The 26,796-nt window shown below is 51.8% G+C and overlaps 3 protein-coding genes across 3 annotated transcripts; 2 read left to right on the forward strand and 1 right to left on the reverse strand.

Moving 5' to 3' along the window:
• Positions 1–2,066: 2,066 nt before the first annotated feature.
• Positions 2,067–5,550, forward strand: CSTL1 (cystatin like 1). The gene is made up of 3 exons (XM_007100503.2): positions 2,067–2,282; positions 4,695–4,808; positions 5,467–5,550. Exons 1-3 carry the CDS (start codon positions 2,067–2,069, stop codon positions 5,548–5,550), a joined length of 414 nt encoding a protein of 137 aa, XP_007100565.2.
• A 3,984-nt stretch (positions 5,551–9,534) lies between these two features.
• Positions 9,535–12,129, reverse strand: CST11 (cystatin 11). The gene is made up of 3 exons (XM_007100502.1): positions 11,902–12,129; positions 11,224–11,328; positions 9,535–9,618 (listed from the first exon to the last, which is right to left on the reverse strand). The coding sequence occupies exons 1-3, from the start codon at positions 12,127–12,129 to the stop codon at positions 9,535–9,537; spliced, it is 417 nt and encodes a 138-aa protein (XP_007100564.1).
• A 7,650-nt stretch (positions 12,130–19,779) lies between these two features.
• On the forward strand, positions 19,780–23,042 carry LOC102973956 (probable cystatin-16). Its single transcript, XM_055089872.1, has 3 exons — positions 19,780–19,980; positions 21,083–21,191; positions 22,894–23,042. The coding sequence occupies exons 1-3, from the start codon at positions 19,780–19,782 to the stop codon at positions 23,040–23,042; spliced, it is 459 nt and encodes a 152-aa protein (XP_054945847.1).
• Positions 23,043–26,796: the final 3,754 nt, after the last annotated feature.

Genomic DNA, 26,796 nt, shown 5'->3' on the forward strand with positions numbered 1-26,796 from the left:
GAAATAATTTCGGACTTACAAAAAGATTACAAGAATAGCATAGTGTACTCTTATACCCTGTACCCCACTTCCCCTCATGCGAACATCCTGCATAACTCCAGTACAGCGGTGGAAACCAGGGAGTTAACATTCTTACTAATGGAAGAAATGTTCACATATTGAGGTAAGAGGTAGTCATGCTGGCTTATACGTGAGTTGACTTGAACTTTCTGCTAACTAAAACAGCCTGTTTGTGGTCCATCAAACATACAATGCATATCTGCTTTAATCATTAAAGAAAAGGGCATGCTATCCAGAAGTAAAGAATGTCTGAAGATAGAGATAAATGCCTTCCTTCCTGGGACATCAATGCTGGGACTCCTTTGATAATAAGACTCCCTTCCCAGGCTCCAAGGCTGTACTGACTCTCTGTATACATTCTGATCCAGTTTTTTTTTTTCTTTTTTGAAACCTTGAAGGAATGTATCCCTGGCTTGTTGATGTTCTTTGTTCTGACAAGATATAAAACTGTGCTGAAAGACCATGCTTCTCCGAGGCAGTTCTTCAGAGTTATCTGAGAGGCTGAGTCCCAGGCTATCATCCTCAGTTTGGCTCAAATAAAACTCTTTTCTATTCCTATTATAGATTGGTTATTGATTATTTGTATCAGCGGTATTATGCTGTTAATCTACAGACTCTATCCACATTTCATCAATTGTCCCACTAATGTTCTTTTTCTGGAGCAGAACCCCATTCAGGAGCCCACCTTAATGAGTGTCTTAAAAATAGGGACCTCCTACAGGCTTCTGGGTGCAGGTGATGGGGTTCAGGACATGCTACCCCCAAATATGGCACCTTGGCTTGTGGACTGTCTTAAGCTGGAGGAGTCTGAAAAAATGGCAGAAGCAGGAGGGTCACTCTGACCTCCCACTGGCCCTTCCTCCCTGAAGCAGGAGATAAATGTCCCAAGTGAAAGGTCCCCTCTCTGCACATGAAGATAGAGGATGTCCTGGTAACCAGAGATGGGAAGGCAGGGCCAAGGAGGCTGCTTAAACTAACTTGTTACCCCTTCACCACTGGGCCCCCCGAGCCCAACCCCTTTGTCTTGGCAACTGCACAGATTTATTGTGTCCTTATCTACAAAGTATGAAAGCTGCCTGTTCTGGTCACTTCTCTGGGTCTTCATTCTCTTGTGAAGTCTCCCACGTACACGTCAAAGCCAGTAAAGTTTGTATACCTGTCTCCTGTTCATCTGCCTTCTGTCAGTTTAATTCTTAGGCTCAGCCAGAGACCCAAAGAGGGGAGAGGACATTTCCCTTCCCTATATGGGCAACACCTAACCTTCAGGGGTCTGCAGGATTAATTTCTGAATAAGGCCCACAGCTCACTCCTCCCTCACAGAAAGGCTGGGGTTACCTCACAAAGCTCCGCTGGGGTCACACCAAGATGGTAAGAGCTAGCGCTGGGGTGCAGGCACAGTGGGATCCAGCAGGCCGAACTCTGTGGTGAGTGGGTGGCAGAGATCCAGTGTCTAGAGGAAGTACGGAATAGTGGATGGCTGGGCTAGACAGCTGGAACCCACTGTAGGTAATGTGGAATGTATCCTGTTCAGTGTCCTTGATTCCTTGCATCCCAGTTCAAACATTACCTTCTCCATGGCCTTCCCTGAGTCCCACAAATGGCCCTTCTCTGTCTGATACACCAGCTCTTCTTGCCTGTGGGGTCTGTTCTGGGGGCTTTTGTCCTCACTGGGTGTGAAGGTAACGAGAGGGTCTTGCCCGCCTTGGTGGGTGTTTAGAAATCACACTTGCCTCAATCACTGAAGAACCCAAGGGGCAAGAAAGGTGAACGAGCTGACGGCGGGTTGGGCAGCCGCGCGGGAAGACTTCCCCGGTGGGTCCTCCGGTCAAGTCATGGGCAGGACCCGAAGGAAGGGCTTGGGGCCTCAGTCTCTGTTTTACGGCAGGCGGGCATCTCCTGGGGAAGCCTGCGTGGGTGACGGCTGCGGGGAGAGAGGGTGAGTGGACGAGGCTGGCACCTTTCTACCTGGAAGGCCCGGTGGGGAGGAGGCTTCCGAGGCCACAGAGATGAGAGCTGGACCCTGGGGGAACCCTCTGCTGCTGCTGGCGGCCCTGGCCCTGGTGGCCAGGCTGGGTCAATTGCAACGGTGGAGCGGCTTCCAGGAGTCCACGAGCCCGAAGAACGTGAACTCCACCCTCGCCTTCTTCATGGAGACGTACAACAACAACAGCGATGACTCCTACCTGTTCCGCGTGGACCAGCTGCTCCAAAGCCAGGTGCAGGTGAGAACGGGTGAGCAGGGCCTCGTGGGCACAGGTGTGTCTCCCAGAGAGCACCAGGCGGCGCCTTCCTGGGAGCAGGGTCTTTCGGACCCAGAGCCGCCTGAGCACCGAGGTTACTCTCATTTGAACGGAAATGTCCCCGGGCTCCTCAGCTGCTCTTCCGAGGGAAGAATCGCTTTCATTCAGAAATTTGCCAGAAGGACAGCAAATGAGGATGGTCTCGTCTCCTTTATTATTCCTCTCGTTTGGCAAAACGTAAGTGTTCTCTGTAGGTTCCCCTCAGCGATAGTTTTTCCATGTCCAGGGTTGTAAAATCTGAGTCTGGATGTTCTAGCCGTGTCCTTCAGAAAGCTGGAATGACACAGAGGACCTCTAGCAGGGTCCTATAGGAACCTGGAGGTACACGTCATCTCTCATTTTGTTTTACATATAAAGTTTCTCTGAAATACAGCAATTGAAGGATAATAGAGGAAAGAAAAGCTGTTAAAAATCCACTTTTGTTGGTCCAACCTGCCCTCAAGTTTAGGTAGTAAACTATATGAGTTAGGGAAGAGGCAATAATGCATCTTCGTTCAATTAACTGGATTTGGAAAAACACTGACTAGGAGAAAAGGGTTCTGGCTAGAGAGAGGGACGGCAGGAACACAGAAACCAGCCAGGGTGGGGCAGGGCAGGCGGGCAGTGCTAGTGTGACACTAAGGGGCCTCACAGGGCGAGGACAGCAGCCTCTCTGCCTGAGTCACACACTCTTGCTGCAAGACGGCGGCTCGCGGCGCCAAGGACATTGAGGTGACATGGCCACAAGGTGGCGGCCATCCACCAAATTCTGCCCAAGTTGGCATTTTCTCGCCCATCAGTCTCTGGGGTGAAGCCGGAACCCAAGGAGGCCAGTCGTGTGGAGTTGGTCCTTTGTCACTAACAGTTAACTGAAATCATTGTTTATAAGCAAACTTTTTTTTTTTTTTTTTTTTTTTTGCTGTATGCGGGCCTCTCACTGCCGTGGCCTCTCCCGTTGCGGAGCACAGGCTCCGGACGCGCAGGCCCAGCGGCCATGGCTCACGGGCCCAGCCGCTCCGGGGCATGTGGGATCTTCCCGGACCGGGGCACGAACCCGTGTCCCCTGCATCGGCAGGCGGACTCTCAACCACTGCGTCACCAGGGAAGCCCAAAGCAAACTTTTGATGTCATTCAGCCGGATTAGTGGACAGAGCGGGTGCACCCCTGGGTAGCTGGGTGACAATCGCCTGCTGCCACGTGATTGTGTCCATCTGTACCTCACAGAGGGCAGGGAGGGGATGCGGTGGCCGTCTCTGCTGGGCTCCTGGTCCCCCTTCTGGGTTTGACACCCAGCTCCTCCTAATCATGGAGCCTTGGTCAAGCACCATCCATACTCTCCAGGCCTCAGTTGCCTGACCTGCAAAGTGGGCGGAATAAGAGTGAAGCGGCACCTGTGAAAACATTTGTATCATCATGATTATTCCTATTATGATTTAACTAACGAGCCTAACAATGAATAAGAAAACACTGTGCACTCTGAAATGTTAGTTAAATTTGCCACCAGTGTTTTAATTTCTTCACACATGCGGGGTGTGCTGAGGGTCAGTGTGAAACCTCTTGGCACCAGCCCTGCAAGCTGGATAGAGCCGTCCTTCGATGGAGAGCCAGAAGCCCTGCATCCTGAGGTCCTTCCAGTGGCTGCCGGGACCAGGGCGGTGGTCCTGCCCCAGGCCCCTTCCCCTGCTGTTCTACCCTGAGGTTTTCTGGGGGGCTGTCCTCCCGGGGGCCACCCCAGAGAATGCCCAGCCTTCTCACTGGTTTGACCACTGACTTTGGGACAAGGCAGTGGGGAGGGAGGAAGAGGACAGAGGCAGAGCCCAGGGAACAGATGAGGCTCCATCCATGCATTCTGAGGACCGTTGTGCAGACTAGGGGGTACGATGGGGCTGCAGCCAAGTTGCCTCCCTGGTCCCAAGAATGCGAGGGAGACAGGTGAGAAGCCACCTGTGGCTGCAGCAGTGGAGCCGGTGCAGAGCAGGGACCGGGCTCCGCACACGCTGGGCGCTGACCGGGGACCACTGGGCCTCCTCCAGCCAGGAGGGGAGGAGGGAATGGGGACAGAGGCTCCTGGGTCTTCACTCTCCAACCCAGCTCTTCCTGGGGAACATCAGCAATGCTTGGAGTCAAATCTAACAGCCCTTTGGGACTTCCCAGGGGGTCGGTAGGTAAGGCTCCGTGCTCCCAATGCAGGGGTCCCAGGTTCGATCCCTGGTCAGGGAACTAGATCCCACGTGCATGCCGCAACTGAGTCCACATGACGCAACTAAAGATCCCATGTGCCACAACTAAGACCTGGCGCAGCCAAAATAAATATTTAAAAAACAAACAAATCTAATAGCCTTTGCTTCTTGGTAGCTGACGACAGGTGTGGAGTATCTAGTCACCGTGAAAATTAGCCGGACCAAGTGCAAGAGGAACAGCACGAACAACCCCTGGTGCCCCATTCAGAGCAAGAAGAAGCTGCAGAAGGTGTGTGCCGGCAGCTGTCTGAGAAGGCGCTCCAGTCAAGGGGGGGAATAAACGTTTTACAAGGAAACATGGACAGGATGGCAGAAGCTCTGGCAGCCGTGTGGCTGGGACAGAGCGAGGACGCAGCCCCAGGGCTGCCTGATGCCACCGGTGGTGCCTGGGGCCGGGAGAGAGGGAAGGGAAGCCCTCTGACTGGGTGTCTCCCCACCCTGCACTGGCACAGCCCTGGCCCCAGGCCTCCCAGCCGCTGGATGCCTCATCCACCTGGCACACTCCCCGGCCCTTAGGTGGAAGCGGCTTTACCTTCCTCAGGGACCTTGTTCTGTCTGGGTCTGCACCGCTGGGTCCCTGTGGATTGTCCGGTCACCTCCTTGTCTTCCAACCTATGTCCTCCTCCTGGTCCCTCCTGGCAGCACCTCCTGCAAGCTGGCAGGTGCAGGAGGACTGGGCGGGGGAGCACAGGGTGACATACCTGTGCCGGCTCGGCTGACCCTCTCACCCCTAACATGTGCCAGTGAGTAGATCTGGCCTTGCCCATGTGTCAGGCCGGGTCCAGACTCCCCAGGCAGGGGCTGGTGGTGGAGGCAGGAATTTTTGTTGCCTTCAAAAAAAATATTTCCCCGAAAGCTGATTGCCCGTTTCCTTTCTCCTTCCACAGAGTTTCATTTGTGACTTTCTGGTATACACTGTGCCCTGGATGAACCATTACCAGCTGTGGAACAACACCTGTCTGGATGCCTAGGTGCATATGTGCAAAGATCCTTGATGAAACGTTGGACGGTCGTGCTGTGTGCTTTGCATTGTAGAATCTGAAAGGCCCTTGAATCCCGCATCAGGATCTCGGTACACGTTCACACGTACGTGCACACTCACAGCCACCCAAACCTCACACGTGTGCACTCACACACTCACGCCCACAGTCAATGGTCTTTAGGCAGCTGATGTGGTTTGAAGCAGAAGGTTGTTAATCCTCTGGGGGAAGCTCATCACTTGGCTTCTACCTCCAGCCCACATCTCTGAGGCTTTTCAAGAGTCAGGCACAACCTGACTCTGGCCTGATCTTGGAGAGCCCCGTTTCTGTCCCACGCTCGTACAACTCTGTGACTGACACCTGTCTTTGTGAGTGTGTCAGGGGTCCCCACACCCACCGTCTGGCTCAGGAATTCACTAGGAGGATTGCCAGGACCTGGCAGGTGTACAGTCGTACTCAGGGCTGTGAATTTTACAGTGAAGGATACAGGACAAAATCAGCCAAGGGAAGAGGCTCGTGGGGAGAAGTCCCCGAAACCAGGCACAGGATTCCAGGGTCCCCTCCGGGGGCAGCCACCCAGGACATGCCTCATTCCTCCAGGAATTAGATAAAGTGTGTGCCAGGGAAACTCCCCAGGGACTCAGTGCCCCAGGATTTCACTGGAGCTGCTCACATAGGCAGCCTCTGCCCAGCATGTACCGAAATTTCAGATTTCTGGAAAGAAAGCAGGTGCTCAGCATAAATCCCATTGTTTGTATAAACATTGTAGACCTAGTGAGGCCCTCTTATCACTTAGGGAAAGTTTTATATCGGGAATGGTTTACCATCCTAGTTCCCAGACTCCAGCCAAGGCCGACTTTGCAAGCAGGCTTTTTCAAGGACCCCGTGTCTTGGGCTGGCCGTGGGATGGTCTTCCTGACAGAGAGTTCTGGAGCTGCTCACGGGCTCACTGCTGGTGGAGTGAGACCCACAGCGTCTTCCGTCATGTGACTCACAGTCAAGCAGAGAAGGTGTGCCCTGGACCACACACAGGGAGCGGCTGTGGGCTGAGATGTGCCCCCAGACCAGCTGGTCTCCCCCCCAGGGAGCAGTCCCACCCATCAGTCACAATGGCAACTCCAGAGAGTGTTTCCCGAGGGGGAAGAGTAAACGCACAAACCAGAGACTCACATTTGCCGGAGGGGCCTGAGGCAGAGCGGAGGCTGGAGGTGAAGGGTTAAAGGTGGTAAAATTCTTGTGCAAAAAAGAGGGAAGCTGGAAGCATCTGGTTTTGCAAATCTGACGTCACTGGGGGCTGCCTGGGGGCCTGGTGCTGCCTGCTGCCCTCACTACCTTACCTGACAGCCCTGTAAAATGGCAGCTTATCCCCACATCACAGGCCAGGAGCCTCCAAAGGAAACTCTGTCCAGATCCTAACATCCCAGCCGAGGCTGGCCTATTGGCTGAACTTCTAGAAATGGAATGTAAAGGAAGGTAAACTTTCTCTCAAACTGGTAGAATACTGACACCAGTAGACCAAATTATATATACATAATGTAATATCTAGGCAACCACTAAAAAGGTTATGCAGAGATACACTCAAAAACAGTATAGATAGGTGCCAGTGGAATTCTTAAAAAAGTGTTCAAGAGACTCACAGGAAGAATAAAGAAAACACAAATAAAAAGCAGAGAGAACAGAGAACAAATAGTAAAATAGACGTAAGCCCTGACATGTTAATAATGTCATGCATGGTATGTACAAACCACATGTAAATTGTCTAAACAAGACAATTAAAAGACAGATAATAATAGAGTGGATTTAAAAAGGGACCCAACTGTATGCTGTCTACAAGAAACGTACTTTAAATATAACGATACAGGTAGGTTGGAAGTAAAAAAGTGAAGAAGGTTATATTATGCGAACATTAATTGAAAGCAGGAGAGCCTATATTAATATCAGATGAAGTTGATCTCAGGGCAAAGATTATCACCAGGGATAGAGAGGAACATTACGATACATTTACTCTGGAAAAGTTTGGCAGTTTCTTTAAAAAAAAAAAAAATCCTAAAATATACTTTAGCGTACAAGTCAGCACCTCCAGACATAGTAACCAAAGTGCCGGAAGAGAGCTGCATGGCTGATTAATATTAAATTATGCTACTAGTGTCCGTATTTTTATGAATCACTGTTTGTTTGAATATCCGCTTTGTGTTAGGCATTGTGTTAAGCAACTTACAAGCATTATCATCATTAATCTTTGCAACTCTTCCAAGAAATAGGTACCGTCATTCTAGTTTAAAGATGAAGGGCTTCCCTGGTGGCGCAGTGGTTGCGCGTCCGCCTGCCGATGCAGGGGAACCGGGTTCGCTGAATCACTGTTTGTTTGAATATCCGCTTTGTGTTAGGCATTGTGTTAAGCAACTTACAAGCATTATCATCATTAATCTTTGCAACTCTTCCAAGAAATAGGTACCGTCATTCTAGTTTAAAGATGAAGAAATTGTAGGTTAACATTTTCCCAGACAGTTGGCGGAGGGAACTCTCACCTGGGTCCCACCTGAAATGGGGTCCTGAGGACTCCGGAACTTTCATAGGGAGAGTAGAAGTTGAAAACATTGTTCTTTCAAAGCTCCAGCCTTCTCCAGCTGGTGGGGACGTGGGTGGCCGCTGTCAGCTCACGATTCACCTGTCCCTTTGGTGTTCTGCCCGTGTCCTGTCACATCTCATCCTTCTGTGCACACCAGCTCCAGATTCCAACACCTGTGCCCTGTCACCTCTGGCTGTTTGCTCTGCCCTCGAGCCACCCCAGGCCAGAGGTTCCAGGGAATTAATGCCCCACAGGAGCTGTCCTGCAGCCAGTAACTGGGGATAAATGCCTCAGCTCCCTCTCTCTCTACCGGTCGATGGACGCTGTGTGTGCCGGTGTGTTTTCCACAGAGTCCCTAGAATTCCCCTGCGATATTAAACCCCAAGGCTTTTGCCCGAACTCTTGCGGATGGGCTCGTCCTTTCCCTACTGGATGTGAACGAGGGCAGATGTGACCCAGTGAACTGCTGGCACCGTCTTGAGACCACATGGAGGATGTCGAGGGGACAACTGAGCCTGATGACATTATTTGAAACACTGAATCAAGCTGGTGGGTGAGGGATGCTTATTCCTCACTGCCAATGTGATATCCATGAAAAGGACACCACTTTAATGCAGCATTCCTGGTTTTACTCTGCCCTCGATCATTCCCCTCCTGCAGGAGTTCATCAGATGGGTCAGTTTGGGAAGAAGAAACGGGGCGTTATACCCACGTCCTCCTCCTCTCACAGGCACCCACATTTTCCTTGCCAATTCTGGGAGAGGAATCTCTCTGGGAAGAGACCTGCTCTGGTCCAATGTTGCTGCTGCTGGAGGTGTGAGTCTAATTCTGGAGTCTGGTATCAGAAAGTGCACGTGCCTGCAAAAATAAGGCACATCTCCCAACCTAGCTCTTACCAGTAACAAAGGCCCTCCTCTTTTCAATTACTTGCATTATTTCTCCCTGTTTCCCCTTGTTTCACACTTTAGGCAAGGAACATTCATTGCGTCCCTCAGAGATGTCATCACAGGCATTCTTGCCAATATCTCTTAGCTGTTCATTTAAGTAATTAGAGCATCCTCCCTCGTTCTCCTTCTCCCTTTTCTCATCTCCTTATTTGAAAATCGAAAGACTCCTACTTGATATAAGGATAAGGCTGAAGGTCTGCTATCCTGCGGGTATAGGCTGTAAGACCAAACATTATACATGTCAACTCATTTGGACCCCCAAACTGCCCTAGCCCAGAAGACCTTCAGATCATATTATTATGAGTTGAAGAATTTTGGGGAAAAAAGGAGTGGAAACATAGACATTCAAAGGCTTAAGAGCACAGGCTGACCAACATTTATTTTCTATATTGAGAACTCCTCCTTAATGCAGGGTTCTTTTACACACAGTGAATCCGTGTGGGCTGCACTCTGGGACACCTAGCCATCCGTGCAGTTTTGGGCCAGAACTTTATACTTTTCAAACCAGGGAATAACAAATACTGAGTAGAAGCAATCGATTTTCTGAAAAAGACAAGAAAACAAAATATAAAAAAGATCAACATGGAAAGAGGAAGGTGTAAGACAGCAGATGGGGAAAATGACCCTGCCTCACCTGCCTCCAGCCCACAGGTGGGTCCATCTTTATTTTGATTTCAATGACTTGAGAGTGTCACTGCTGAAACCACCCCTCAAAACGTCCTTCTGCTTTTGTGGTTAGAATTGGAGACTGGAAATCAAGTGTCCACCCGCCCACATCACCATGGTAACGACTGATGCTTCCTCTTCTTTTCTGCTCATGTGCTGTTCATACAGTGAACACACTTACCCTCACTTGGCTCCCTCTCTCTCTCCCTCCACCCACTCTCCCGCCTCATCCTTCCTGCTTCCTTTCCCCTTCCTCCCACCCAATCCAGCCCCTCTCCTTCCCTCCTGCTGTCCTTCCTTCCTTCCTTCATCCATCCGTCCGTCCGTCCGCCCATCCTCACATCCTCTCCTCCCCCTTCCCTGTTCTATCCCAAGTTCCCCTTTCTTCTCCACCTCCCTCTTCTCCCACAAGGAAAGATCAATCAACATATTTTGCACATTATTATCACTTTGTAGTGCGATTTTGCTTTCCTGCTCTTCGCTGGGAAGCCAGGGTGGGGATGAGGTGACGTGGGAGGTGTAAACGTTGACATTTCTCCTAAAGTAGAATTCAGAATATTAACCCCACAGTTTAATCTCTCACAGTGATGAGACTCTCTATGTTTACCTTACTGTTATCGTCAACTAGTCTTTTCATAGATTTCATGATCTTCTCCAGGGAAGAACCAAAAACGTCTAACTTGCTAGATTTTGAAGACTTCTCCATGGAGGGGGGAGCCCGTGGGTGGATAGGTGTTTGTCTTGAGAACACCTAGGCCATTAGAACTAGGGTGACCATGGAATCTATGAACCAAACCAGAACATGTTGTAGGCAACTGGGGATGCTGTTAACAGTGACACTAAGAATCTGGGCACAAATCAGGACTGTTCTAGGCAAGGTGGGTCATGTGATCACCGTCACGTTAGTTCCTTTGGGTAAGGAGCAGAGATTTGCAGGGCCTGTAGGACTTGGGAACTTCAAGGCCCCTGAGCACGTGGGCCCACCTGACGCATGTGTGTGTGATGGTCCACCACTTGCAGTGATGACGGCCCAGCCGGCTTCTCCGATGTGACAACACTGGGTGGGGACAAAGCCACTGTTGGGGAGGTGGGCCCTCATCGGGTCACTTGCCTGCAGGCTTGTCCCCTCTCTGACCCACCCCACCACCGGTTGAACTATTTCTGAATGCATTTTCTCACCTCCTCCTCCTCCTCTTTGCCTAAACACTGCTGGATGAAAGAAACAGAGGCCGCAGCCCAGCGACTGTGTCTTACGTCAGGCTGAGGTTCAGATATTCAGTGGGTGCACCAACAAGGTCCCCGGGCTGCTAAAATATTATTATAATCAGCTACTTCCCTCGGGCCCAGAGTGTCCCTCCGTTCCCCCGCAGCTCAGCCAATTTGGCTTCTCCCTCTGGAACCCCCAACTGCTTCATCATTCTTCCAACGACAAAGGAGCAGAGCACTGAGAAATAAGCTCTTTCTGGGTGACATGACCAGTACCTTGTAGAGCTCGCCTTCCTGGAAGGAGCAGTTGTTCACCTCCATCCTGAGGCAGGTGGTCCGCCGCATCTCCAGGTTTATGCGATACTCCATGTGGTCGGTCAGCTGTCGGAGGCAAGGACAGGGGGATAAAGGACCTCCTCTCCCTTGTCTGTAGCTTCCGGGACTGGGGACTCCTAGTGTGGCGCCCCAGGTCGAGGACCTGCACTGGACAGACCCGTGGGCTCCCCCCACCCCTTGTCTGCCTCCCGTGCCCCTTTCTGCCATTTGAGCAGAATTCCCCAGAAGCCACTCCATGGGCAAAGTCGCCCTTGGGTGACCCACGTGATGCTCACGGTTTGTAAAGGGCAGAGAGCAGCAGCCTAGACTCTGAGGGCCAGCCCGTCTCTGCTGCGAGTCCTGGCGCTGCCACCTCACGTGGAAACAGCCCCCGATGTGCACACACATGGTGCGCCTGGCACCCTGGAGACCCCTCACGCGGGGCCACAGGCGGCTCGGGCCCTCAGGCCAGGGTGTGCAGCCCTGGTCCTGGGTGTCAGTTAAGCAGCTCCACTTCATCCACTCCAGGGGATTTCTGCTTCTCTTAAAACCTCCTCTTTGGACTAAACGAGACTGAGTTCACTTGCGTGGCCACCCGGAGCCTGTGGTGGCCTGGCGCGATGGGAGGGGGACACTGACCCTCTTCAGGACCTTGAGGACGCGCCCAATCTGGAAGTTGTACGTGTCCTTGCTCTTCTTGTTGAAGTCCTTGGTCGCAAAGTCCAGAGTGGTCACCACGACAGGATCTGACACGGGCACCTCGTGGACACTTATGAAGGTTTTCCTCCTTGTTTGGTAGGTGAGGGCCACCAGGGCCCCCATGATGGCCAGCAGCAGCCGGGGGCCCTGCTGGGGTCTGGCCATCATGGCTCACCCTGCCAAGGCTGCTCTGCCCAGACGGATTTAAGGCAGCCGGGGGACGCCCATGCGTGTCCTCCTCCCTCGTTATCTGCAGCCGAGGCTGCGGGGAGACCAGGGCAGACTCACGTCCTCCTCGCAGGCCTCCGCATCTCACATGCACACACACACCGAACTCCCCTCTCTCTTTGGGGGGCTGCTCTCTCTGCAGCACAGACCCTCCTGCTGCCTCAGCATCTCTGGGTGGGAGCCAGGCCGGGGGTTTCTGTCTGCTGAGCTTGCCCCAGCCGGGCCGTGGGAGGCCTGAGCGGCAGGCAGGAAACGAAGGGCACTTGGGGGCGTTGGATGCCAGGGCGGTGGAGCGAGACGGAGCCCTGAACACCTCGTCCTCCTGTCCCTGTGATCTTCCTCAGACTTTCCTCTGGTCGCCCCTCCCCACTCCCCGGGCTGGCTGGGATGCAAGCTCGCCCACAAGCCCAAACCTTGGCGTCTTCCTCCTGCTAATATTTCTCAACCCTGGGAGGTATCTGGGCCTCCCTGGAGAAGATGATACTCCCCAGAAAACGGAGGGTGTGCCCCGTATGGGAAGATTGCGGGTGTGGCCATGACGCGGCTCTGTGTTCATGTTCTGCTGTCCCTGTGGATGCACCAGCCATGCTATCTGTCCCTGCGACCCTCTGTAGCACTCGTACAACACACGCACCTTCGGTCCAGTACCAAGGGGCCAGGGTCTTCAGATGCCCAGAGCTTAGAAGGCACTTGGAGCTGCCCTTCTCCATTCTGGAGGCCTGCCTGGAGAGGGAGAGACGGTTTCTGTCAGTCTCCCCTGCCCTCTGTCTGCCCTGCCTCCCGTCTCATCACCCGCGGGTCCTGGACCTTCCTGATCTGGATGAGGTGAGGAAGTGGAGGGACTGGGAAGCTCCAGCTGCGGGGCTCCCGCCCCCGCGGGATTCTGGAGCTGACTGCCAAGCGGGTCCCTTCCCTGTTCTCCCCCAGCCTCCACAGCAGTGACCTCTCCTCTCCTGGCACCTGGTTAGTGTCCGGTGGCTGCAGTGACAAGTGACCACCAATGGTGGCTTAAGACGACTCACACTTATTATCTCACATTTCTGGACATTGGAGGTCCTAAAATTACTGTGTGTGCAGGGCTGCACTGCTTCCAGAGGCGTTAGGGAAGAACATTTTCTTTGCCTCTTCCAGCTGCCAGAGGCATTGCTCAGCCTGGGCCCCCTTCCTCCAACCTCCCAAACAAAAATATCAACATTCCCCATAAGATGTAAGTAAGATATAGTCTCACAACACAATTTTCAAATGTCCTGGATACAATCCAAGATTACTCAGCATATGAAGAACCAAGAAAATGTTTCTCTGTTAAAGAATTCCCCCAGCCCTTCTTTTATAGCAGGTCTGCTGGCAATGAAATACTTTAACCTTTCCTCATCTGATAACATCTTTATACCACTATTATATTTTCCCTAAATATAGAATTCAGGTTTGGCCGTTCTTGTCTTTCAGAATTCAAAATCATGTTCTACTTCCTGCTAGCCTCTGTGTTCCTGGTGAGAAATCTGCAGTCATTCAAATCTTTGTTCTTCTGTAAATTATGTCTTTTCTCTAATGGCTCTCAGGTTTTTTCCTTTGTCTGTAGTTTTCAGTGGTTTGAGTATGATGTGCTCTGATGTGGATTTCTTGGAATTTACTTGTTTGGGGGTTCTCCGAGCTTCTTAAATCTGTGTTTTCGACAAATTTGGGGAAGTCTCAGCCATTATCTCTTCCCCTTCTCCTTCTTCTCCGTCTTCTCCTTCCTCCTTCTCCCCTCCCCCTCCCCCCTTCTCTTCCTCCTCCTCCTTCTTCTTCTTCTGGCACAACACTTTCTCCTCTCCCTCTGGGAGTCCAATGACATGAAAGACCTTTTGATATTGTCCCATAGGCTGCTGAAGCTCTATTCATGCTTTTTAATGTTTTCTTCCTCTTTAGTGTTCATAGTGGATAATTTCTATTGATCTTTCTTCAACTTCACAGGCCCTTTTCTCTGACATCTTCAGTCTGCTCTTGAGTTCATCCAATGAGATTTTTATTTTGGTTTTTGTATTTTTGCAGGACATCAGTAAAATATCCATTTGGTTTTTATGGATATCTTCTATTTCTTACTAATAGTTCCTACCTTTCCAATCTTTGAAGAGTGTTTACCCTTACTAGGAACCTTTTGATAATAGCTGCTTTAAAGTCTTTGTCAGATATTTCCAACATCTGAGTTATCTCAGCATCAGCGTCTGTTGATTGTTTTTTCCCGGGAGAGCTGAGATTTTCTTGATTCTTCATATGCTAAGTAATCTTGAGTTGTATCCTGGGTGTTTTGAAAACTGTGCTATGAGACTCTGTATCTTATTTATGTTCTTTGGGGAATGTTGGTATTTTTGTTTCAGCAAGTGATTCACCCAGCCGCATTCAGGGTGCAGATTCTGATCAGCCTTCTGGGGGTTGTGATTTCAGTGTCAGGTCAGCTCTGTGTCAACCCTCTGCAGGGCTGTTTGGGTCTGTGCATGTGTGTCTTCCAGGGGCTGGGCTGGCTGGTTGGTGGCCTGTCCCTTCCTTCAGTTCACATCTTTTGTGTGCCATCAGGGTTATACCCACACTTGTGCTGTTCAGGGTTCACTTTCCTGAGCTCCCATGATCCCCCTGGTCCTTTCTGGTTCCCCGGATCTTCCTCACGTTGCTCAGCTTTGCAGGCCCACATCTACACCCAATTCTGGGGCCACAGAGCAGGAGGACAGAGATGGGAAAAAGCAGTGGAGGTTTTCCCCACCCTCTTAGAACCACAGCTGCTCTGATCAAAGAAGGAGGCTCCCTCCACCCCCAGTGTTTATGTGGCTGCAGTATCTGCCGTCCCTGTTCTGCTGTCAGTGCTGCTGCCATGGGTCGCCCAGGGGCTGGGGCAGGAGAGGACTAAGGAGAGAAAAGACAGGACTTCTCCCACTGTCCCTGTGCTTGCGAGCTCCCCATCCTGCTCCTAGAGGGCTTCTCCCAGAGCTGTCTGTCAGCTCAGCCCCAGCTACACACACGGGGATGGGCACGCTGGCTCCACCCCCCGTAATAATGGGGCATCAGGAGATATGTGCCAGCCCTCCCCAGAACACTTCCAGAAAGCCCCCATTCTCCCCTCGCAGGGGCTGGAGCAAGGACACGAGGCTAGGCCAGCACAGCCCTCCTGCCCCAGGGCATTGCCAGGAGAGGGACAGGGCCACCCCCCAGGGGACAGAGCAGCAGAGAGCCCCGACGTGCCTCCCAGCAGAACCGGGCCTCCTACCATGTTCCCTGAGCTTTGTCTGAGGCTTCTCTGGCCGCGGGCATGTGTGCCCATGGGTGGGGACAGGCTGAAGCGGTGGGAGCAGCCTCTATACAAGACGGACAGGAGCTGGAGACTTGATAACCCCTCAGGTGGGCCCCTTCGAGGCACACACTCTGCATTGTCTCCCAGGAGCCCTAGCGGAACGGAGCCAGTGTCACCCGCTCGCCAGCATCCCCGCACTGGCCTGCCCACGCCACTCTCACTGTGCGCCCTGAGCGCCACCGGCACCGTGGGGCCTCCACCTGCCTGAGGAAGGCGGGCCTGAAGCTCTGCTTAGGGTCCCCTCTGATGGCCTAGGGACTTCAGCCAGAAACGCTCCCACGGACCTCTGCTCCCCTCCCCGTGGAGGTGGCGCTGGTCTGTATTTAGGTCACCTCCAGCTGCGACAACGTGTGATTCCGTGTCAGAAGCAGCAAGGCGTGTTCCCATTGCTGGATCAGGAGCGGTGGTCCCAGGCCTGCCCAGGCACACCCTCCATTGCAGTTAGTGTCCCCTGGTGCGGGGACAGCCCCATCCTGCTGGGCTCGCCTCCCCTCTTCTGACCCATATCCACATACTGAGGGGATCGCTGTGTCTCAGTCCTGCTGTGTTTTCAAAAATAGGTTTCATTTTGAAAAGAATCTCAAACTTAGGGAAATGCTGTAATTACAATGCAAGGAAGTGTTTCCCTTGAAACTTCAGAGTGGAAGCTGCCAACGTGTTGCCTATTACCCCTGGCATGTTAGTGAGTGAGGCCCACACACAGGTGGGTCCCCCTCTGCAACTGCAGTGCAACCAAGGGATCCCCCTGCTGGTGCTCAGACCCATCTGGCATCAGGGGACATGCATACCCCCTGCCTCAGCCAGTGACCCAGCACCAGAACATGGAAGCCCCCTTCCTGCCAAGAGCTCCTATAGAGAAGGATGCGTTGATCGTCTTCCATCTGGGACGAACAGTCTTTCATTGACTTCATGACCTTGATGCTTTTGAAGGGTCATTATTTTGTAGAGTTTCCCTAAATTTTTGTTTCCCTAATGTGGACAGTAGCCCAGCACCATGGCTCGTGCTCTCTCAGGGCAGAGGGTGATACATGTATCTCTCCTGTCTGTGCCCACTGGCCTCAGTGAGTGCACCCCCTCACCCCCCACTCCCTGACATCACTCCAGACCCCCTCCAGCCCCATTGCCCCGAGAAACGGCAACTCTGTTCTTCCAGTGGGTGCTTGGCCCTGGTCAAGCACTGGTCCTGGTCTCTCCTGACTTCTGAAATAGCAACAATCAGACCCATTGAGAGCTAAGGAGTAGGCATGTCCTGCAGTTTCATGTTTAGTCACAGTTCTATCATCCTAAGGATAAGGTTGGAAACATGGGATGAGGCAGGCGAGCAGAGGCCTGCTGGCCTTGGTTTGCTCCTTGGGCTTTTGAACAGCCTTAGCCAATGTCTCTGCTTTTCCAGCCCCCAGGTTCCTTTTCAGCAAGGTTCCCTACAATGCTCACAATGATATTTTGCCAGACGCTAGGGAGAAATGCCACTGGAGAAAAGGCATGTTCTTTGCTTCAACTGGGGGAAAAAAAACATGGGGTTCAGAACCTGCCAAGAAGGGCTGTGGTAAATATCCCAGGATTTCAGTTGAGACCATGAAGGGCTGCATCCTATGAGTGAAAGTCAACTGGGAGTAGAATATTCTCAGAAGCCTCACTTTGAATCTTCAAAGAACTGAAATCAAATAGGTAACAACCTAGAATTCTATAGCTAGCAAAAATAGTCTTCAAAAATGAAGGCAAAATAAAAACATTTCAGACAACAAAAGAGGAAAGAAATCTCAAAAATTTCAAAAGATTGACATGGTTCAAAGTATGTTCTCTGTTCACAGTAGACAACTCCAATAAAAACTTAATGTGAAAACCTCTAGCTGCCCATAAATGTAGCAGGAGAATTATAAATAATCCAGGGATCAAAGAAGAAATCGTATAGGAAATAAGAAAATACTTTGAATTGAAAGATAGTGAACATACAACATAGCAAAACTTCTGAGATCCAGCCAAAGCAGAGCTTAGAGGAAAATTTATAGTCTTAAATTCATATATTAGCAATGCTAAAAGGACATAGAGAGGAGAGAGGAGAGAGACTTGGCTGAACCGCTAGAACAAGAGGCTCCCGTAGAAATAGAATTGTGTAGTGAGAAGACAGCTTTTTCCAAAAACTAAAAGATGTATCAATAATATCCAACCCCCCCAAAATCCTTACGAGAGTTCTTTAGGGAGAGGGGAAATGATCTCTCTGGAAGAAAAGTTATGTTGAGGGAATGATGCCCAGCAGAAGGGTAGGTATGTTGCTAAGTCCAAGTGAATAGTGAATGTGTAAGGCAACAATCATATTGTCCTATGGACTTTCAAATATGACAACAATAACACACAAGGCAGAAGTGAGGTTAAGAGCAATAGTGTTCCCGTCATCCTTGAAATGGTAAAGGTACTAATTTACAGTAGATTCAATTAAGTCAGTGGTGCTCATTACGATCGCTTGAGTTACCACTGAGAGAAGAGAAATAAGGGCAAATAAGGCCATTGAGAGGAAGAAATGGAACCATGAAAAGACCATGAATAATCCAAGAGAACACAAGAAAGGAGAAAAGAAGGAACAGAGACAACCGATATGAAGAGAAAACACACAGTAATATGGTAGATTTGAACCTGTATGTACTGATAATGATCAGTAATAGGAGTCATGGCAAATGGGAGAAATTCCCCAAATAAAAGAATGTTAGACTGATTTAAAAACCTACATGCTGTTTACAAAGACACATCTTAATTATTAAGGTACCATCTTCGAGTAAAAAGATGGATAAAGATACATAATGGAGGGGGCTTCCCTGGTGGTGCAGTGGTTGAGAGTCCACCTGCCGATGCAGGGGACACGGGTTCATGCCCCGGTCCGGGAAGATCCCACATGCTGCGGAGAGGCTGGGCCCATGAGCCATGGCCGCTGAGCCTGCGCGTCTGGAGCCTGTGCTCTGCAACGGGAGAGGCCACAACAGTGAGAGGCCCAAGTACCACACACACACACAAAAAAGATACATAATGGAAACGCTAATGAGAACTTTGCTGATGTGGCTACTCTGATGTCAGACAAAGCTGATTCTAGAGCAACAGCATCACTGGGATGCAAAGGTGTGACTGATGAGGATAAAATGGCCTAACAGTTCTGTTTGTACAAGCACTTAATGACAGAGTCTCAAATATATACAGCAAGAATTATGAGAAAAGAAGACCAGGCAAATCCACAATCATAATCACAGTGAGAGATTTTAATGCATCTCTCATAAATGGACAGAACAACAGACCAAAACACAAACCCAAACCAAAGAAAACTCAGTAAAACAAAACAAAGTAAAGAGAGTCAATATGTGGAAGGTTTGGTCACATGGGCGACCCGAGAAACGTCAATACCTAACTCTGCACCCGAAAAATGCAGAACATACAGTCTTTTCAAGAACCTGTGGGGACTTCCCTGGCGGTCCAGTGGCTAAGACTGCCTTCCAATGCGGGGAGTGTGGGTTCAATCCCTGGTCGGGGAGCTAAGATCCCATGTGCCTTGCCGCCAAAAGAACAAAACCTAAAACAGAAGCAGTATTGTAACAAATACACTGAAGACTTTAAAAATGGTTTCCATCAAAAAAAAAAAAAAAAAAAAAAAAAGAACCTGTGGAATATCGGCCATAAAACAAATCTCAACAAATTTCAGAGAAGACATAATAGAAAGTATATTCTCTGACTGTAGTGGACTTGAGCTGGAAGTCGATAAGAGAAAAGACAATTAGGAAATCAACTATGGTTAGTAATTCCTATCAGGGCAGTGATGAGCACAACTCCTCCTAGACACCTCCACTGCTGGCTGCACACCCCGTACTCCCCTGTGCCCGGCTGGTGGTGTTGGCTCCAGCCAAGCTCATAGACAGGCTTGGCTGCCTGGAGCTCTCAGGAAATCACAGGACTCTGGCAGTCCCTGCCTGCACAGTCCCCAGGGCAAGCAGGGGGGATGCAGGGCCCTGAGGAGTGGGGCCCTGTCAGGATGAAGCCCTGAAAACAAGGGGGACAGAGCCTGCTCCGTGCGTGTCCCTGCGTCCAGGCTTTCTGTGATGAGGCAGGGATGTAACCCCCTGCTCTGCCTCTTTAGTGCCAGCAGGAGGGACAGACAGGGGATGCAGAGGAGGAGCTGGGCACAGGCGTCTTCAAAGCGGGAGGCCAGAGCGCAGGGCTGCATGGGCTGTGGGCTGCAGAGGGCCCCGCCGGCCCCCCATCACCTGTCTTTCGTGCTGACTCTGGACAGCATGTTCCCAAAGGCAGCTCTGCTTCTGGGGCTCGCTGTCGTGGGCATTCACGTCCGGACCATTCAAAAGGAATTTGTAGACATTAGTAAGGACCACGATTATTTTGCGGTGTCTGTGGAGTTCGCTGTGGCTTGGTTCAACAGGGCCCATGAGGAGGAACACGCCTACAAGCTGCTGGAGGTCAGGCGAGCCCAGCAAAAGGTGAGCGGTAGTCGTGGGCCCAGGCTGCCGGATGGCCAGCCCCGAGCCGGCCCAGGTCAGCGGGGCTCTGATGTGAGGGTGCCCCGCTGCAAACACTCCTGATGGGACTGGAGGCTGGCCCCCTCCCTGCACAGACGGCCTTGGCTTCCCTAATGGGTCCTCATTTCCTGACCTGCTGGCCCTCCTCTGGGCTGCGTCGCAGCTCTGGACCTGGGGAGGCTGAGGGTCCCTCGAGCATCACTGCAGACTCGGCTGCCCCTAACCCCCGCCAGGCCCTAAGCCCGTCTTCACCCAGGGTCCAGCGGCAGTGCAAGGGGCTGGGCGTGTGTGTGTGTGTGTGTGGGGGGGGGGGGCTGGTGGCATCAGCTGCAGTCATTCCTGAGCCCCTAAGGAAGCCAGCTTTCTAGACAATTCCAGGTCAGGGCCGTGCTCCTCCCTATGGAAGTTTCTGGTGACATTCCTCTCCATGTTGGAGTTCTTCCGAGTTTTCACGACCTCTCTGTAGGGGATGAAATCCTATCTTGTGTTAACCTCTTAGAGACGCTGATGAGCACACAGAGCAGCACTCGGTTCACAAACATCCACCTGGATGAAGGTTTACAAGGTGAGCCCTTTGCTGCTGCAGCTGCCCCAGGAGAGACAGGGCATCCAGCCCCCAGCCCCCTGTCCTGGTCTGGATGCTGCCCCCGAGGGACAGGGCAGCTCTGAGGGCGGCTCGGTGGACAAGCACCCCCGTCTGCCTCCCTACAAGGAGCCGTGCGATGCCCTCCGTGTGTCTGGCTGATGCGATTGAGAGCAGGGTCTCGTGTCAGGTGTGCTGTGCGTGTGCTCTCAGCACCGGGGACCTACCTCCCGTGACCACCCCCCTCCACCACTGGCATGTACTGGTGATGTGGCTCCCGGGTACCTGCCACCAGGCGGAGTGCATCAGGGAAGAGTCCAGGGCTGCTGGAGCTGCACTCAGGGACATCTTTATGTTGGTTATGTGCTTGCAGAGAAATTACACATGGTTTGTGTGTATTATTCATGTGCATCTTGTAGTTTTTTGCCCACTTTTCTACTGGATTCTCTGACTTTCTGTTTTCTAATTTCTCCTTGACAGAACTGGACAATGATATATTTAATGGACCTGGAGCTGGGCCGCACAATTTGTAAAAAATACGACCAAGACATTGACAACTGCCCCTTGCAAGAAGGCCCGGAAGAGAAAAAGGGTTGAGAGTAAAATCAACCCAAAGCATCACAAATCTGAGAAGGAAAAATCACATCAAGGAGGGTGTATTAGGAAAACACACAGTTCCCGTGCATCTCCTTTATTCCCCACACTGAACACCTCGCCGCTGACCCTTCTGGTCACCGAATGTGTGGGTTTTTTCCCCCACCAAACAATTCTCGGCGACACCAGTTACCTACCTGGAGGTGGCATCAAGTCTCACAGGTTAAGGGCTCAGGCCCACGAGACACTCCGACACATTCAGATGCCAGTCGCAGGGAGTAGGTCCCCAGGCTGCCCACAACTTCTGTCCAATTGACCACAAATCGGAGGTTCCCATCTCCCTCTCTTCAGGTTTGATGAATTTGCTCGAGTGGCTCACAGAACTCAGGGAAATACTTACGTTTCCCATCTTATTAAAGGATAGGGTAAAGGATATAGATGAACAGCCGGATGCAGAGATACACAAGGTGAGGTGGGGGTGGGTTCTGAGCACAGGAGTTTCTGAGGACCGAGGTGTATCAACCCTCCCCCCAATATGTGGATGTGCTCACCCACATGGATGCCCTGAACCCCACACCATCAGGATTCTAGGGAGGCTTCCTCACGTAGGCAAGACTCTCCCGAGCCCCATCATGGGTCATCATTGGTCTTTCTGCTGACCAGTCCCCAGCCAGGAGCCCACCCAGAGTCACCTCAGTAGAACAAAACATGCCCCTGGTGTTCTTATCACTTAGAAATTGACAAGGGATCCAGGTGTTCTATGCCAGGAATACAGGCAGAGACCAATATACGTATTTTCTTTATCTCACAGCATGCCGAGGGGAAGGTGCTTAGGGAAGTCCTCAGGGATGACCCTGGGGCAGAAAGACAGGGCCTGGCCCCTCCCCGCCAGGTCCCAGGGCTCCCCCTGTACAGAGATGCTCCCAGCACAGCAGCAAGCTGGGCCCAGTGCTCACAGCCCGGCTGGCCCAGCAGAGAACCCCACAGACCCCCATGGGCCCTACCCTCTTGGATGGAGCCTCCATCCAAAGCTGGGCCCCAGCCTCCCGCTTCCTGAGAACTCGGGTCCAGGAAGACGCTGTTCTCCCTGTGGGCCTCTCCTTCCTTTGCTCCGATTCCTCTGGACAGGAGGACAGTTTAGTTTGCTGGTCGCGCCACCCCTCCCTCTGGTCTCCTGGGCGGCAAGGAGGAGTCCTGGTCGGTCAGACCGCTTGTCATCACCCTATGAACTGACATCTGGTCTGTTGGACTGAAACCTTGGAGATGGGCCTCAGTCAGGCTGAGGCCCTCAGTGGGACTGGGGTCTCCCCGGACCCCAGCCTTGGGGCAGCCTCTCCTTGGGGTGGGTTTGCAGCTGCAGCTGATGGCGGGGTGGGCACCATCTGGACCATCTCCTGGGCAGTCTGCTGCCTCCCCCAGGAGCTCACGGGGCAGAGACCCTTCAGGCAGCGACACGTGCCCTGGGTGGGGGGGACCCTGAAGGGCAGGTGATGGCCCCACCAGGCACCCTCTCAGGAGCCCCTGCCTTGATGGTGGAGACTTGAGCTCTGGAGCCCAGCCCCAGGCCACTGTTTGATTCTGCTTTTCTTTCCTCTTTAGTTCTTAATGCACCTTGAGCTCCTGGTAAGTCCTTCCTGCTAAGCGCTCTCATTGTTACATTGTTCTGATTTTATGTCTTACATAAAATTACTTTCTTCAGGTGAGCTGCACTTTCATTGTGGACTCACGGCCATGGTTTACCCAGTTCACCCTCCTGAACAGCACCTGCCAGCAGAAATGGGGGGAGGAGTTCCCGGCTCCCACAGCAGCTCCTTTTCTCCTGAAGAATGAGAGTCTGGAGTCCTAGGTCTGCGTGGCACCAGAGCAATTAACCGCATCTCAGAGCACATTCTGGGTCCCTGTCACTTTTGTATTCTCCCTGATGGTTTATTTCCATGGATGTTGCTGCCGGCGACAAGCGATGGAGAATTTACCATTGTTGTTCTCACCTTGGCTGTGGGTGCAGGGTGCTGAGTCAATCAAACTCCTCAGCTCATGGGAGGGTGCCCTTCCTGGTTCTTGCAGGCTCCTCATGATTGGTGTGTGTACTCATTCATTCATTCATTCATTCATATATTCTCCATTTGTCCATCATCTGTCCATCCATGCATCCATCCATCCTTCCACCATCCATGCATCCATCCACCCAGGCATCCATCCATGTATCCAGGCATCCATCCATCTTTCCATCATCCATGCATTTATCCCTCCTTTCATCCATCCAAACATGCATCCATTCTTCCACCCAGGCCACTGTTTGATTCTGCTTTTCTTTCCTCTTTAGTTCTTAATGCACCTTGAGCTCCTGGTAAGTCCTTCCTGCTAAGCGCTCTCATTGTTACATTGTTCTGATTTTATGTCTTACATAAAATTACTTTCTTCAGGTGAGCTGCACTTTCATTGTGGACTCACGGCCATGGTTGACCCAGTTCACCCTCCTGAACAGCACCTGCCAGCAGAAATGGGGGGAGGAGTTCCCGGCTCCCACAGCAGCTCCTTTTCTCCTGAAGAATGAGAGTCTGGAGTCCTAGGTCTGCGTGGCACCAGAGCAATTAAAGGCATCTCAGAGCACATTCTGGGTCCCTGTCACTTTTGTATTCTCCCTGATGGTTTATTTCCATGGATGTTGCTGCCGGCGACAAGCGATGGAGAATTTACCATTGTTGTTCTCACCTTGGCTGTGGGTGCAGGGTGCTGAGTCAATCAAACTCCTCAGCTCATGGGAGGGTGCCCTTCCTGGTTCTTGCAGGCTCCTCATGATTGGTGTGTGTACTCATTCATTCATTCATTCATTCATATATTCTCCATTTGTCCATCATCTGTCCATCCATGCATCCATCCATCCTTCCACCATCCATGCATCCATCCACCCAGGCATCCATCCATGTATCCAGGCATCCATCCATCTTTCCATCATCCATGCATTTATCCCTCCTTTCATCCATCCAAACATGCATCCATTCTTCCATTCTTTTGTTCCTTCATTCTCCAATCTCTCCAGGGCCCCATCCATTCCACTCAAAAGGAATCCAGACAGTTTTGCCAGGCGACAGCCACCTGTGTCCCTTCTGTGTCCATCCCTGAGGCCAGATGCACAGTGAGTGGCCCTTCTGCGGTGGTGGTGGTGGGTTGATGCCCGGGCACAGGGGTGGGAGGTGGGTGACAAAGATGACAGAAGGCTCTGTCCTCTGTGGATCCCCATGGGGCCATCTGCCCTGGAGCTGCCTGACTGATGAGAAATCTCCTCAGGGCCTCTGGGGTCAGCTCAGAAGATGGCAGCTCCAGTCACCCCCTCCCCTCCTGCTCCCTGACCCCTGTGTTCCCCCATCGGCACCCAGCCTGGCCTCCATGGCCGTCAACACTGATCACTAGCCCTGGGACAGGCCCTGAGGTGACCGAGCCCCCCATGAGCACCTCTCTCTTCCCGGGTCCTGGTGGGGGCAGCCCTGGAGGGGCCGAGGGGCGGGGGCCTGGGGCCCTAAGCAGGACAGAGAGGCCATGGGACGCTGTCTGGAGGAGGACTTCAGAGGGAGGGGCTGAGGGGTCTTCCCTCCGCCTTTTGAGTTCGGGGATCTGGTTTGCGTGTCCATGGTGGTTAGTCTATCCTTTCCTGGCCGGTTGGTTCCCTTGAAGTGGTCATCAGTGCTGATTGGACAGCATTTCCCAGGAACACCGAGGACAGCTCCACCGGGCAGGTCACAAAGACAGCGGCCCGGGTCAGTTTTGGCTCCTTGTCCAGCCTGTGTGTAGAGTCTGTAACATCTTCCCGCCCTGATAGGGGCACGTACACACTGACAGGGTGAGTCTTATGGTCAGCAAAGCCAGCCTGTTGCCCACCCTTGGCTTAGAGCTCTTAGCTCTGTGGTCGTTGCTCTGGGCTGCATGCTGGCCCAGGAAAAGCAGCCCTGCCCTGAGGGCCGGCGGGCTCTGCTCACAGGTGAGCATCTTCAGCCCAACCCCCATTCCCCTGGGCAAGGCCTGCCATCTGCTCTGTTTCATTTCATTCTACCTTGGCAACCCCAGTGGCTTCATTTCACTCATGTGCTAGAGACCCACTCCCCCCGTCTCTGCTACCTGATGTCAGAAACACACAAAGTCCCCAGCTGGTTGGCACCTGTGCCCAAGATTGGGAAATGCTTTCTAAGGAAGCCCAATATTTCGAGGTGTGTGAACCGCAGTGAGGATATTTTGTTGGCCCGCATCTTGCCTCTGGCTCCCGCTCTCTGGGAATATGGGGTTAAAACCATGGCCCCTTCACCGAGCTGAGGCTCAGGGTCCTGGGCCGTGTGAGGGTCTTGGTGCGGCTGGTGAATTTTATGCCCTCCACTGTTGTCATTGGCGAACCCACGTTAGCAGGTTGGGGACGATGGCCCACTCCCTAAGGTCAGTCACAACCAGGAGTGTCCTGTCCTGTGTCACCGTGTCCTGGAGGAACCACTCCAGATTTAGCCTAGTCACTAGTCATCCCAAATCAGTAGGGAGTGAAAATATACACAGTAGAAGCACGCAATAGAAAAATGGACACGTATTTTAGAAATTCTTGATTTCCACAAAACCCAGAATGTTTTCTGGGATTACCTGGTTTGGAGAAGCAGGGCCCTTTGGGATACACATGCTGAGACTCCTCCTTAATCCAAGTCTCAGCACTGGGGAATGCATGCAGAGGCAGCAGGAAAGGATGAGGAGGTAAGAGAGAGAAATTCGGGTGATTTAAGGATAGAAGTTGAAGTACAAACATCTGTAGAACTGCGAACCTAGGAACACCAAAGGAAAAGAAAAGGAAAAAGATAGAAATATTTGAAGAAATAATGGAGAAACATTTTCCAAAATTAAAGGAAGACACAAGGCAAAGATTTTGTATCAATTAGCTCTTGCTGCGTAAGAAGCAGCCTCAAAATATCAGTGACACATAGCAGTAAGCATTACTCCTTCCTGACAGGCATGCAGGATAGGGGGATTATTATGTTCAGAGCAGCCCAGAATTAAACTTCTCTAGGTAATATCAACGTGTTGATGGTGTGTGTGTGTGTTTGCACATGCTTGTGAAGTTCAAAGGCTTATGAGAGTGTTAGGGGCATAATAGTTGGTTCTTTTACAAAATCAACAACAGTAACCACATATTTCTACAAAATATCCAAACCCTAGAAATATCGCTTCAGTTTGGTGAATTTTGGTGTACTGATCAGCACAGAAATGCTGCACTACAAACCCCCCTTGACCTCTGCAGTGCATCACAGCAAGAGTCCATTATCAAGTCATGGGTCTGAGGCTGACCCGGAGGCGTGGCTGTGTGGCTTCCCTTCAGATCAGCACAGCTGGGCTCACCCTGGAGTGGGAACAGGTCTGTTCCACCTGTTCTGGGGCCCCGACTAGGTGTTGTCAAACAGCTGGACCTTTTTTTTTTTTTCTTTTTTCGTGGTATGCGGGCCTCCCTCTGTTGTGGCCTCTCCCGTTGCGGAGCACAGGCTCCGGAAGCGCAGGCCCAGCGGCCATGGCTCACGGGCCCAGCCGCTCCGCGGCATGTGGGATCCTCCCAGACCGGGGCGCGAACCCGGTTCCCC

This window comes from Physeter macrocephalus, chromosome 14 (genome assembly GCF_002837175.3).
Source record: "Physeter macrocephalus isolate SW-GA chromosome 14, ASM283717v5, whole genome shotgun sequence".
In the NCBI taxonomy this organism is placed as follows: Eukaryota; Metazoa; Chordata; class Mammalia; order Artiodactyla; family Physeteridae; genus Physeter; species Physeter macrocephalus.

Coding starts and splice junctions, on each gene's coding strand:
- CSTL1 (XM_007100503.2), top strand. CDS start 2,067: ATGAGAGCTGGACCCTGGGGGAACCCTCTGCTGCTGCTGGCGGCCCTG. Junction 2,283..4,694: donor TGCTCCAAAGCCAGGTGCAG/GTGAGAACGGGT, acceptor GCTTCTTGGTAG/CTGACGACAGGTGTGGAGTA. Junction 4,809..5,466: donor GCAAGAAGAAGCTGCAGAAG/GTGTGTGCCGGC, acceptor CTCCTTCCACAG/AGTTTCATTTGTGACTTTCT.
- CST11 (XM_007100502.1), bottom strand. CDS start 12,129: ATGATGGCCAGACCCCAGCAGGGCCCCCGGCTGCTGCTGGCCATCATG. Junction 11,329..11,901: donor TCCTCAAGGTCCTGAAGAGG/GTCAGTGTCCCC, acceptor TGCCTCCGACAG/CTGACCGACCACATGGAGTA. Junction 9,619..11,223: donor AGGAAGGCGAGCTCTACAAG/GTACTGGTCATG, acceptor TGTCTTTTTCAG/AAAATCGATTGCTTCTACTC.
- LOC102973956 (XM_055089872.1), top strand. CDS start 19,780: ATGTTCCCAAAGGCAGCTCTGCTTCTGGGGCTCGCTGTCGTGGGCATT. Junction 19,981..21,082: donor TCAGGCGAGCCCAGCAAAAG/GTGAGCGGTAGT, acceptor TCTCCTTGACAG/AACTGGACAATGATATATTT. Junction 21,192..22,893: donor AGAAGGCCCGGAAGAGAAAA/AGGGTTGAGAGT, acceptor ATTACTTTCTTC/AGGTGAGCTGCACTTTCATT.